Source organism: Platichthys flesus, chromosome 15, assembly GCF_949316205.1.
Source record: "Platichthys flesus chromosome 15, fPlaFle2.1, whole genome shotgun sequence".
In the NCBI taxonomy this organism is placed as follows: Eukaryota; Metazoa; Chordata; class Actinopteri; order Pleuronectiformes; family Pleuronectidae; genus Platichthys; species Platichthys flesus.
The window spans coordinates 9,685,702-9,698,093 of record NC_084959.1 but is presented as its reverse complement, the minus strand read 5'-3'; the positions used below and the strand labels follow the sequence as shown (position 1 = coordinate 9,698,093).

Genomic DNA, 12,392 nt, shown 5'->3' with positions numbered 1-12,392 from the left:
CAAAAAAAAAAACATATAGGGAAGGAGGCACCGTGTGAGAAAGTCATCGGAGGGGAGATGTGAAAGTGAACGTTTGCTCCCCCCCTCGCTCAGCACGCTTCCATAATTAAAACCAGCCGCTCCTCCAGTCCTTAAACAATGCTGAGTCGCCACTTTTAGCAACGCCAAAGGGAGACGTGTCCACAGACCAGTCTGTTCTTGGGATCAACACACACACACACACACACACACACACACACACACACACACACACACACACACACACACACACACACACACACACACACACACACACACACACACACCTTGCACACACATAGTGATATGAAGTTGTTCACATGGGGTATCTCTCACACTCTGACACTTAATTCATGTGAAACAGACATTTATAATTACCATATGCGTAAGAGTGGGAGAGAACATTCAGAGGTGTCTAGAAATTCAAATGAATTTAAAACACCATGTGTTTAAGGTATTTTAAATAAATTGCAGATGTGCATTTAGTTATGTAGCTGTACTGTCTGGTGAGACCCTTAACGCATCACACTGACAATGATCAGTTACTTTTACGATAATCTATTAGATGTTCAGGTCTATTTTTAAACGAAAACTCTAATATGTCAGAATTGTCTATTACATTTGGTTAATTTCGGGTTTTCGAAAATTAAAGACATCACCTTGTGCCTCTTATAGTGGACATGTTTTACTTCATTAAGCAATAGATTGAAAGTAAGTGATCATAGTTGTGAGTAATTGTGAAACGCAGCTCTATTTGGTACTCTTGATTTTACTTCTGTTGAGCATTTGTTTCGGTAAAAATAAGTTGTGCAGCAGCACACAAGTACTTTGAGTTCCGAAGAGATCATTATATGTGTAAAGGTCAAATGCTTCCCATTTAGTAGAGGAAATCACGACGCATTTAAACTAATCAACATTTCATCAATAATCTATTTAGAATTCAGCCAAATGTTTTTTCCTCTGTATGCTACATACTAGTGAGGCTGTATAGAGAAGATTGGCTGATGCATACACAATCTCAGAGTGAACCAAGGCGTCATGTAGAATCCCCATGTGACAAGAAAAGAGCAGGCTGAGCCGCGTGGTCTCACCACCGCATCAGCTGCTCTCCTCCCGCTCATCAGAGACGAACAACAGCCAGCAGACAGCAGCTGAACCTGGGAGGCCGGCAAACCAAAGCTGTTTTCAGACATGAAGTCCAGAAAGAGTCTGGACATTTTCACATATGAAGAACGCAGCAGGAGAACGTGAACGTTTCCAGAACATTCAGAGGAGGGCTGACACCTCGGTAGAGGATGCAGAAGACCGGACGTGTTGTATAGATTTCACAGCAGAAAGCAACTGGTTTTGTTCACAGCACGTTAACACTGACGTTAGCCCTTATCACCAAGAGCTCTTGGAAAGTTGACATCTTCGCCTCCTTCTCCTACGTGTATGACACCTCTTCTTCATCCTGAGATATTTGTATTCTTCGGGTTTTGCGTCCATCGTGTTAGAAACGCCTTCAACATGAACAGTTTGCTCCCTGTGAAATTTCCAGAAAATGACCTTACTCTGACATAATCTTGACATTTTGCTTGAAGATGTCATGGACGTTTGAATTCTCAAATATAGCCCATCTCAAAAAATGTCAGATCCCGGAAGCAGTCGGAAGCAATGCTCTAAATATCTACAGTATATATCGCTTGCTAACCAACTAGCCTTGGCCTGGTCGGAACAGCTCGTTGTTGTCCGGTCACTGAAGATTCCAGTCTTGAATAATATTCGAAGGACCAATTGTAACCTCTTTTCTTATAAATGAAACAAAGACTGAAGAAAGACACCATGTTTGGTGGAAAAGATAACTTTAGCACCTTTAACTGAAAGGAATTTACATTAACTCATGGCCATCACAGTTGGTTGAGTAGTGATACTTGTTTCTGGTCTCTGTGGACTCTATAGAGTCATGTTGAGGTGTCAACCACAAAGCCTTATTGATCCACAGTCTTGCAGTGGTTAGACCTTCACCACAAACTACTGGACCAGCTGCTCTGCTCTACTACCTACAGAGGCTGTTCTATGCCGAAGCTCAGTATTCGGTTTCTGTTGCATTCGGTTATCCTCTCTTCTCTTGCCAATAGACCCAATATCTCTCACTCAGCCTCACAGGACTATACATATATAAAGTATGATATATTGTATAATATGGTGCTAAACATTTAAACTCCTGCATGAAATATTGTAAGAATTACTTTTACAAAAGCGTCTCTTGAGGGCACTTTAAAAATGTGTTATCTGCAACGGCTATTAAAGCGATTGCCCCTTTAATTTGCGAGGATGTCAGTTTTAAAAGGATATTTGTTGAATTTATTTTTATTGGGTTCACGACTGATAACAGACGCAGGTCTCGTGGTACCAACTAAGGTATTAACCTGAGAATGTTCTGGTCTGAAGGATCAAAGTTAAATATACTCAAAATAAGTATTAACGATATATAACACAGGGTATTCGGCATCTGTTTTACCTCATATTCATTCTCAGTAATTGTTTTTGTCACGTGTGAGGAGGAAAAGTCGACTGCCAGCTTGATATTTACATCAAGAACTCAGTTACCTATTTGTTCAAACAACACTAAACATGTTACATATCATTTGATGTATTTCATATTCAACATCTCACTTTTGATTTGGATGTATGTAGTTAAATTAACTCAATAGCGTGTAAATGTTGGTGTTCATCTTTGGGGGGGCGTGCGACTGTGACTGACAGCGTCCGTCTGCACTGTCTCTTATTTCTTAACGTACAGGGCCTGTTGTGTCTGATTTAACACTTATTCTATGTGTGTTTTTGTGTGTGTTCTCTACAGTTTTGGCAAGCAGCTGGGCGGCAGACGAGGCTGTGAATGCATCACTTTGGAGCCGTCAGAAATGATTGTGGTGAGTAGAAACACTCTCTCTCTCTTTGTCTCCTTCCCAATCACCTCCCTTTTAATCCTCCCACCTCTTCTACCTCTCCCTTTTGATTTTATTCATTTCATCCGTCTTCATTTGATGTCTGTGCTAGATCTTTTTCTCCCCTCTGCTCTGCTCCTGTTCATCCCTTTTCTCCTCTTTCTTTCATCTCTCTTCTTCTGTGTCTCCCTCATCTCTGGCCTTTCAGTCTGTGCCCCCTCTCTTTCACTCCATGTGCTTCGCGTCTCTATCCTCAAATTCATATTTAAATGAACGTCCTTGGCAGCCTGGGAATTTCTAGCAAAATAATTTTACTTATGTTGGCAATATTCTGGCTAGGGGGATTTAGAAAATAAAATACTGTAAAGTTTAATATACTTTTTATTTATAAAGCATTTTAACCAGACTATAAATCTGCCAGAATATAGTTTTCCGAGAATGAGCTGTGCTTGGAGCGAACCACCACTGTAATAAATAATTCTGTGACAAGGTGACGTGAGCTTGTTGCTCAAGAAGAAACATACCAACACTCAGTAATAGCGCCACCTACTGTGTCATGTCACATCCATCATTCTATGTACATGAAATTTGCATGGTCAAATTAGATGAGTGTCACTTTCCTCATCAACCAATGACACCCTTGGATCAAAGAGACCCAGGAAACCGAAATCTGCTGCATTAAAACTCAGGAACCAACAGTCTTCTGTGCTCATTGCATGACCATCATGTCTAAAGGACTGTGACTGTGACACAGAATGAATGTCACTGTCATGACTCGATGAAATTCTTTGGCTTAAACATCAATGCTGAACTTCCAGTAATGTTATGCGTGTGTACTCACATTGTCACAGCCGTGAGGTTTGTGTTTGACCAGTCAACAGCAGTGGAGGCTGAAAACGCCACCCCAACAGTTTCAGGGACATTACAACATCATTTACCCCATGATGAAAAAAGGTTATAATAGTGAGGCAACCTTTCAACAACACACTCATTCCTAAAACTGCCCCTGTGGGTCCTTTCTGTGAAACAGACAAAGAGAGTGGTGCTAGTGATGATCTTCCAGGTAGGATTGTGTAAATGTGACGCTGTTCATTCTAGGAAAACCAGCTCAGTTGACGCAGTTGCCTCAGGAAACATGTTTTTGCTGAGGGAACTAAATCATTGTGATCAAACATATCAGTATCCATAGTAAAGCATTATCTGTGTGTCCTCCTTGAGGAGTAGAAATAGATGTTGGTGGTGACGGAGGAACTGGTCAAATACATCAGCTGATCGGAGCCTTAAGCTGGAGATGTACTTTCTGTTAACCAGCTGTGTCATGAATGTAGTTTTCACATACTTGCCTAATTGACTTGATTAGTATCGCCGTATTTGTAATTACTTTGTACACATTGGATCCAGGATCTTTTCTGGACACTGGTTAAAATGAAAAAAGCCTGATGCTGCAATACATCTCTTATATTTTTATTTGAGTTACTGTAAACATTACAGGGACAGTACAGTTCAATAAACATGCAGTTCATCACCCGAGAAACAAAAGTGCTTGACTTTATACTTGTGACCTGAAACGAGCACCGTTACTGATAATAAATACACATTCAATAAACATTCAGTAGTTCAGGTGGGAGAACAAAAATACATTTGCATTATTAACAGTATGATTGGTCAACAACATAAACAATAACAACAACACTAGTGTCTCCCTTTTGGACTTAAAAGCAAGCAACAATCTAAGGAGCACTGTCAATATGCAACTGTTGAAATGCTGCATCTGCTGGATCTGACTTCGAGTCAAGGAAGCTTCTGGAAAATGGAAAGGCAGAACAAACCCGAGTGCAATATGGGTAAAATGCAGAAACACAAACATTATATTGTTCTTATTAGTATAGTGCCGATGTGTCTATTCATAACGTTATATACGCTGGATCATTCCCTTCGTCAGCCTCTGAATCAGGTGGAAGCAGCCACCTGAAGGAACACGTTGATGTCATTTCCAAAGCTGCTGTATGTAATCTGCCCTAAACGCGTCTCTTCTCTGATGTCTGCTCACCTCTGGAGGGGGGGTAGTGTCATTGGCATCCATCTCCTGGGCTTTATTTGGACCGGAGGTTTTCTGGCTCGGTGAAGGGCTGCCGAGGTCCTCTTCTTTTAACATCTAGAACCACAGTTTCAAGTTTACACCATGCCCGCAATGTGAATGTAGATATCTGACACGTGTACCATTTCAGCTCCTAACCTTCTCCTAAAAGTTGTCGCTGGCGTTTACATATTAAATATTGTGATGATATCTTTGCTACGTTTTCGACAGGGAGACACTTACCGTATTATTTTGTGAAGGATTGGTCTCAGTGAAACCGCTGAGGCGTCTGATGATCGTTGGACAAAACACGCCGTCGCACCGTCCCCGCTCAATTTTTCAAACATTCCCCGCGGTGCAAGGACGTAACGGTCCTAACGGTCCCGGACTTGTTTCCTCTTACTAATCTGTGTATGTGTCAGCGGTTAATCGTGGACTTAGTTAATAAGCTTGTCTTAAAAAACTTTCCGCCGTTGTTGTCACTGCTCTTTTAGCCCATTTAGCCGCGACCCGGCGGTCACATACACCTACTTCCGGTCACATACACCTGCCCCTTCCGGTCAAGTGCATATGGCATTCGGCGTCTGCGTAGCTTTAATTTCCGAGGACGTGGAAAAGCGAAGTTCCAAATGGAGGTAGGATACGTGACGCAGCCATCATGCGCACATGTATGCGCATTCAGGCTTTATCGGAGAACGTGAGGTTTCTTCACATATGATCGTGTCTCAAAAGTGTCTACTTAACATTAGCTAACTTAGCAAGATTAGTTTTAGTGCAGGTTTTATACTGGTGGACAGACAGAACACACAATATGTAATTCTGGGCCGAATGTAACTTGTTTTGCACTGAAATCCATAATGAAAACTATTGTTGCAGTTCTTTTCACCCCTTCCAAATAAGTTTTATTTCTCTTGAGATATTGTTTTATTAAATAACATCAGTATGTGTGCAAGGTGATTTGAACTTAAATGTGAAGGCATGCCAGTTCAAAATAATGGGATTCACATGCTCATAATTTTAGCTGAGGAGTGATTACATGATTAATATTAATCTGATTAGATGCTGGTGGAAGCATGTGATCGTCAGGTATCACTGAGCAAAACTCTCCATGGAGAAAACAGAAAACAATTGTCAACTTGGACGGATATAAGTTAGAAAAAGACAAACAAAACAGAGGCATGTTTTTTCCCAAAGGACGAAAAACACACAAAATGACGAGAAGCTTTCACGTGTGCACATACACACTCTTCAAGGGAAAGCACAGACACACAAGAGCAGAGGGACTGTGGTCGAGCCGCACTGCATTGCAGCCAATCAGCTGATCAGGGCCTTGGGAATAGTGGAGGGAGTGTGATCCGTGGCTGTCGTCATGACTCTGGTCACAGGATGGACAGGATTGACATTCATAGACGGACAGGGCGGGGTTGTGTGTGGTGGGAATGGAGGGGAGTGTAGGGATAGTGGGAAAAGGGGAGTGAGAAATGAATGAATAGAGAAAAAAAAAAAGGAAGTCAGCAGACTGAGCTGATGCAGGCCTGCAGACAAACCATCAGATATACAAAGAGGAATGTTAAATGACTGATAAATAGACGAGGAGTTAGTCACACAAGCACATTTAGATGGACTAAGGAAACTTTTTCTTATTTGGCCGATCCTTTAACAATTCCACGATTCCTGATCTGTCGAGTGTGTGCATTGAAACAAAAAGCCTACAAAGTAGTTTTCATTGTCTTAGTAACAGAACAAGATATGTAAAGACTTTCTATGTGTTACTAATGTTATTTACTAAATCAAGAAGGTTGGGTTTTCATCTGTGTTTGTCTTTTGACAACTGGATCTAGTGAATTTAAATATGGCTTTATAAATGTGACTGTTGGGCCTCGGTTGAGGTATGTGACATTGTCATTATAATATAGAATATACCAGTCACCTTGCTACTATACTGGCCGTGTTGCAAGGGTTTTCCTTTCACATGCCAGTACAGTCTTGACCATCCACCATTCCTGTTCAATTATTCTTCTTGTATCATTTTTTTTTAATTTATTGGTTCAGTTATTGTTTTTCCAAACTGGTATTTCTATATGTTCAAGTAGAAGCATATATTTGTATACACACTGGGATTTTGAGTCCAGTTTAACAATACTCCCAATGTTAAACTGGACTCAAAATCCTTGTGTGTATACAAACACTTAATAAGCCCATTCTGATATTTACCCTAAGTAAAGCACATAGTGCTTAGTTGGGAAAAAAACATGGCATTCCCAGAATTTAAGATGTTTCAGCAAATTGCTGGGATCTCGTTTCTGCCTATCCTTACATCAGCCTAACATAAAATTACCATTTTACTGACATAAGAACTGGCACTATTGTCCTTTCAATTTGTGAAATTAAGCCACGCTTTGGACAATTTGACTCCCCCCCATGACTCCTTTGTGTTAAAAGTTTGACGAAATTCTTTGCCAATTTGAAATCTCGACGACTTCCGCCCTGAGGCGATCAGGCCAAAAGGTTCAGAACATTTGGTATTCATTCCCAACTGGAACCTGATTTCCATTCATACAATCAGTTAATTACATAAATGCAAGAGGACAAGAGAACTGGTGGTCACGGGTTGAGAGGGGGTTATATCCAGTCAGGCTGCCAGAGAGACACATAGGCAGTTACATGGTCACAGGATAGACATGAAGGTCTGATACATTCACAACCTTTCCCCCGCAAGAACTTCCTGTGTGTTACCTTCAGGCTGTCGGTCTCATGAGGCTCATTAAAAGGAAGCAAGATGACACTTTTTCCAGCGAGGACGGACAAATCGATACCAATACCGGCCCCTTTTACAACTGTTATTTGGTGTTTTATAGCTGCAATGTCCCTCATGCAGTTGTTTCAGAGTCCATTGCAGCGAGACTACCCACAATGTAGTAATTGTTCAATATATTACAGCAGAACTCCCTCACACAAGGTCGTTTCTCCGTACGGACCCATTGCGGCTGTTGAGTGCCAACTTAGACAGTTTGTTGTCTTTTGTAGTGTCAGGCTGTTGAGTACACCACTAACAAATAAGTACTGTTTATCACTCTTTAATAGATAGATAGAGAGATATATTGATAAACCGCAGAAGCAGAGAGAAATAAACATTTTTTAGCTCTTGGCCTTCAGGGTGTTGATGGAATCTCATGCTTTCATACAATCTTTATTCATCTTTACTGTCTACTTTGTCTTTGGCTTCAAAGCACGACACATGGTGTAATAAGATGAGTTATAAAGAACAAAAGCACATAAAAAAGACAGTTCATACATAAATAAATACGTAAAAAATCCCTCTGTAGGATGACAGAAGATGGGGATGATGAGTTACTTCAAAGGGTTTTCTTTGCTTTGGGTTTTAAAGGCAAAATTTTCAAATTCATTAAGCAGAGGTTGTGAAGGGTCTGGCGCGATGCACATTATCACATTGTTAGTTCATAGGGGGGGAAGCTAAAAAAGCAAAAAAAGAGTCAGTCGATTCAAGAATTGCAACCTTTATATATTGTCTATATAAAATATTATTGATGCAACATTCCTCAGAATTAAAATACTATACATAAGAGAATATGACGGTTTAAAGCAGAATAAAACATATTTATATCTTAGTAAAACCAATAAAACACTTTTAATAACAAAGAATAGTTGTGTAACATGTTTACATTTTTTAAGGTATCGTCATTATCTTCACAATAAGACCATTGACTCTCTTAACATTATGCAATGAGGAAAGAAAACAAATTCCTCCTTCAACAACGGAGCGTAACAAAACAAAATAACTACGGGGAATGAATTGTATGGCTGGAATCTGTGTGCTGTGCTTTTTTTTTTCTTCTCTGCCTTGTGAGGATATTTGTGTATTTACGATTTCCTCCAGGAAACCGTGGGCTCAGTGTATGCTCTGTGAGCGCGTGTCAGACAGCGAGAGAGAAATAGCGGGCAATCATGTGAATAACTCTGCGAGTATGCAACGTGTTGTGCAGCTGAACTCCGTCTTGAACTGTCCAGTCCTCAGAGGGAGACAACTCTTGTCAAATCGGAGACAAAGACGGAGAAGAAACCATCGTTTTTCCCTCTCAATGTTGGTCCCCATTTGTTTGCTCGATTAATTCAGTTATTTTCTTAGTTTTTCTGGATTCTTGCCCCACGGGATGTAATTGTTTCGCCATCCCTCAGGATTTTGGACCTTTTTTTAACATTTGGACCAAGCACTTGTTTTCAGCGCGTTTCCTCTCAGTTTTTTTCCTCCAGCCTTGTGGTATTTCCTGCTTTTATGTGTTGCTCTAGTGCCGTCTCTGCCTCAGGATGAATGTGCTCCGCTGGCACCGGCTCTCTTTGTTATGGAAGAATTGGATGTTCAACCAGGAGCCTGTGGAAGAGCCGGGCAAGTTATCAGAAGGTCCAGAGCATGAAGCCGAAACTCAGAAAAAGGAAGGGAACGCTTTCAAGGATCACAGCTTAGACTTGAAGAACTCAGAAACAAAGACACAGAATTTGGATTATAAGAGACAGAAATCCGAAACTGAGACCCAGAACTTGGAATGTACAAATCTGAACTTGGTTCCTAATATCCAAAAGTCTGAATTAGTAAAACGCAGCAACTCCGAGCCCTGCTCTGAGGTGTCAAACTGTGAGGGTCGGTCCTCCAGCTGTCCACACACACCCGACGCTTGTGGCTGCGAATTCCTCCGAAGCTGCAATTCTGAGGAAGCTGTCGACTCTGTATTGCAGGTGGATAACGGCAGTGAGGGGGACGACAGTTTACTGCAGAGAGAGGGGTCCCAGCGGAGGTCCAGACGCCGCTTCAGGAGGGTCAACCCCCGGGGAGAGAGGGAACTCATCACTGACGGCCAAGAGCCGGCCAGCTACAACACGGTAAGAGTATGAGACCATCACGAACAGCAGAGGCTAAAGCTAACCCTCTGTTGTATTTACATATTGAAAGCAGTTGTTCAGGGAAATTGGCGCCTCAACATGAATTGATTATTGTGGAACAAGGCTTCCATAGAGCTTCCCCCTGAACATGTGATTTCTTTTACTGAACATGCATGCTCTTCTTCTGACTATTGAATGCTTTCAGTCTTAACAGAGGCTGATGACATTAGTTGGAAAGTGTCCTAAACTTCTATTTGTCAAATCCTCCTCCTTTCTATGATATTTAGTGCAACATCTATTTAAGGTGTTTATTTTCTGTTTAATTAAATATATGAGGAAAAGGTTGAGAAAGCACTGCTGCCTTTTTCATAGAGCGTTTCAATGCAGAAAATATTACAATGTCACCTACATTTTAAAAATAATATGAAGGTATAATTGTAGGGAGACTCAATCTCTGTCTCTCGTGAGACAACTTGATTCTGTGGGATTTCTCAAAAGAAAGTCTGAGTGAGGAAAGTATCAAAACTGAGTTTGTGTGTGTGTCGTTTTGTGTGAGGTCGAGTTTCCACTCCCTCTGATAGGATCACTGGGCCAGCCGTGTGTCAGTTACAGTTACTAATCACTATGAGCCACGCTTTGGTTCTAGCACACTCACACAAACACGCACACACACTCAAACTCACTCACACACACAAACTTCAGCACCTCGCTCACACAGACACTTTCCCCGGCTCATGCTACGCTCCCTTGGGTGTTGCAAAGGGGCTTAGTGGGGGGGTTTAAAGTGTCCTCTGCCAGCCCTACCTGACTCCGGAGTCTCCTGGTGATTGTTCCTCTTTTGTAAATTACATTTCTAGCCCTCAGCGTTGCCGAATCCCACCACATTCTTCTCAACGACTGCATTTATTATGAAAAGGCCAACCACTCCGTTGTGCTAGCGCAGCAGTGCTCCGTAGACGCAGGCAGAAAAACAAGTGGAGCAGAGCAAATGCCATGGAAATGCAGAGAATTAATATAGTCCTGCGTTCAAATGTAGCAAGAAGGGACAGCAGGACGAATGAAAGAAAACTTTGCTCTAGTCATTGTTAGGTGACTGATTGGAGCCCTCGACAGTCTCACTTTCACTTTAATAAATCAGAATAGAAATTAGAAGTCTATGCTGGCATTTTACAGTGTCACTCTCTACACACACACACACACACACACACACACACACACACAAAGTTTTCAGCGTCCAATTATGACTGTGTCTCTCGGTCTTTCTTTCCATTTCAAGTTTTTGCCTGCGTCTCGTCCTCGGGATTATGTCAACAATCAGATAGGAGGAAGCACAAAATCAAACTTTCATCACAAGATTGTCTATCTCTGCTGTGCCACCAGTTGTCTTACTGGATTTTTCCACGTCTATCAGGCTTTTTCTGGACGATTTTTGTGTGATTGTGTGTATATCAGTCACTGCTGGTTCAGGCACCTGTTGTTTAGAAACAGGCAGTGTGGGGGAAAGCGGGTCATTTTGAGGCTGCCACACACAGTCACACACAGACACAAACAGACAACACACACTGCTGACTCTGTGGGTGGCAGACAGGAAGGGGGCAAACTGGAAATAACAGATGCATGATGAGAGCAACAACTGACTATTTAACAAATGGAGGACAAATCACTAAGTTTTGAAGTCTAAACCTGGAGACGGTTCTTGAGGGCTTCATTTTCAGTTTGTCCCTCTAATTTGGATGGGACTGTCTATGCCACTTGTTGTGATTATGTTTTGTGATATGATTTCTCTCTCACCACGTGCTGAACTCTGGTTGTAAGCACAGTACCAACATTCAGTTTCCCCATAATTAAAAAAAGTATACAGTTGAATCTATGAGTTTACTATGAAATATTGAAGACAAAGGTACAACCAAGTAAATATTAACGAATAAACGAGAATAAGTGTTTTCTCAATCTACAGTTTTGCATCAATGAAATTTGCCTTGTAGTATTTTTTGATGAGACTTTTCTGATTTTAGTTCAATTCATATACATTTGCTATATTTATGAACTGTTTGATATATATCCCTTCAAAACTGTTCAAGTATTGTCTGTTGTTTGGATAAAAACATATATATTCCCATAAATCTTTTAAAAAGTAATTTAATTACGATTAGATTGCTCATCGCATCAATGTAAGGGATCCTTTCTTTCTGTAATTAAAACCATAACATGACAAATAACTGGTTACAGCAACAAAATGCTCTTTAAAAGCCATAAACAAAAACATTATTTGTATTCCTTTATTGTATCTTTGGGGGGTTGCCCATCTCTAATGACATAATGCATGTAGCACAGATTGTAAATGTATATCTCTCTCTCTCTCTCACACACACACACACACACTGAGATGGTCAGAGAGAACTGATTTTGTGGCTGTGGATCAGAGGATGTTGTTCGGCGGCCTTATTGAAACATAATAACATCAGTAATCC

General features: G+C 41.0%; 1 protein-coding gene and 1 long non-coding RNA gene across 10 annotated transcripts in view; one reads left to right on the top strand and one right to left on the bottom strand.

Annotated features, from left to right (window-relative positions):
• rapgef6 (Rap guanine nucleotide exchange factor (GEF) 6) overlaps positions 1–12,392 on the top strand; it is a 125,317-nt gene that overhangs the window by 41,529 nt on the left and 71,396 nt on the right. For 5 of the 9 annotated variants that reach the window (XM_062406031.1, XM_062406029.1, XM_062406030.1 and 2 more), the window contains 2 exons: positions 2,864–2,933; positions 9,778–9,921. In XM_062406031.1, coding sequence (XP_062262015.1) covers positions 2,864–2,933; positions 9,778–9,921 — 214 coding nt within the window. Of the gene's footprint in view, positions 1–2,863; positions 2,934–8,987; positions 9,922–12,392 lie in introns of those variants that run through there. The other 4 variants (XM_062406026.1, XM_062406027.1, XM_062406024.1 and 1 more) reach the window with 1 other exon arrangement.
• Positions 4,408–5,500, bottom strand: LOC133969503 (uncharacterized). Its single transcript, XR_009924209.1, has 3 exons — positions 5,269–5,500; positions 4,999–5,103; positions 4,408–4,916 (listed from the first exon to the last, which is right to left on the bottom strand). It is a non-coding gene; the product is annotated as an uncharacterized LOC133969503 (long non-coding RNA).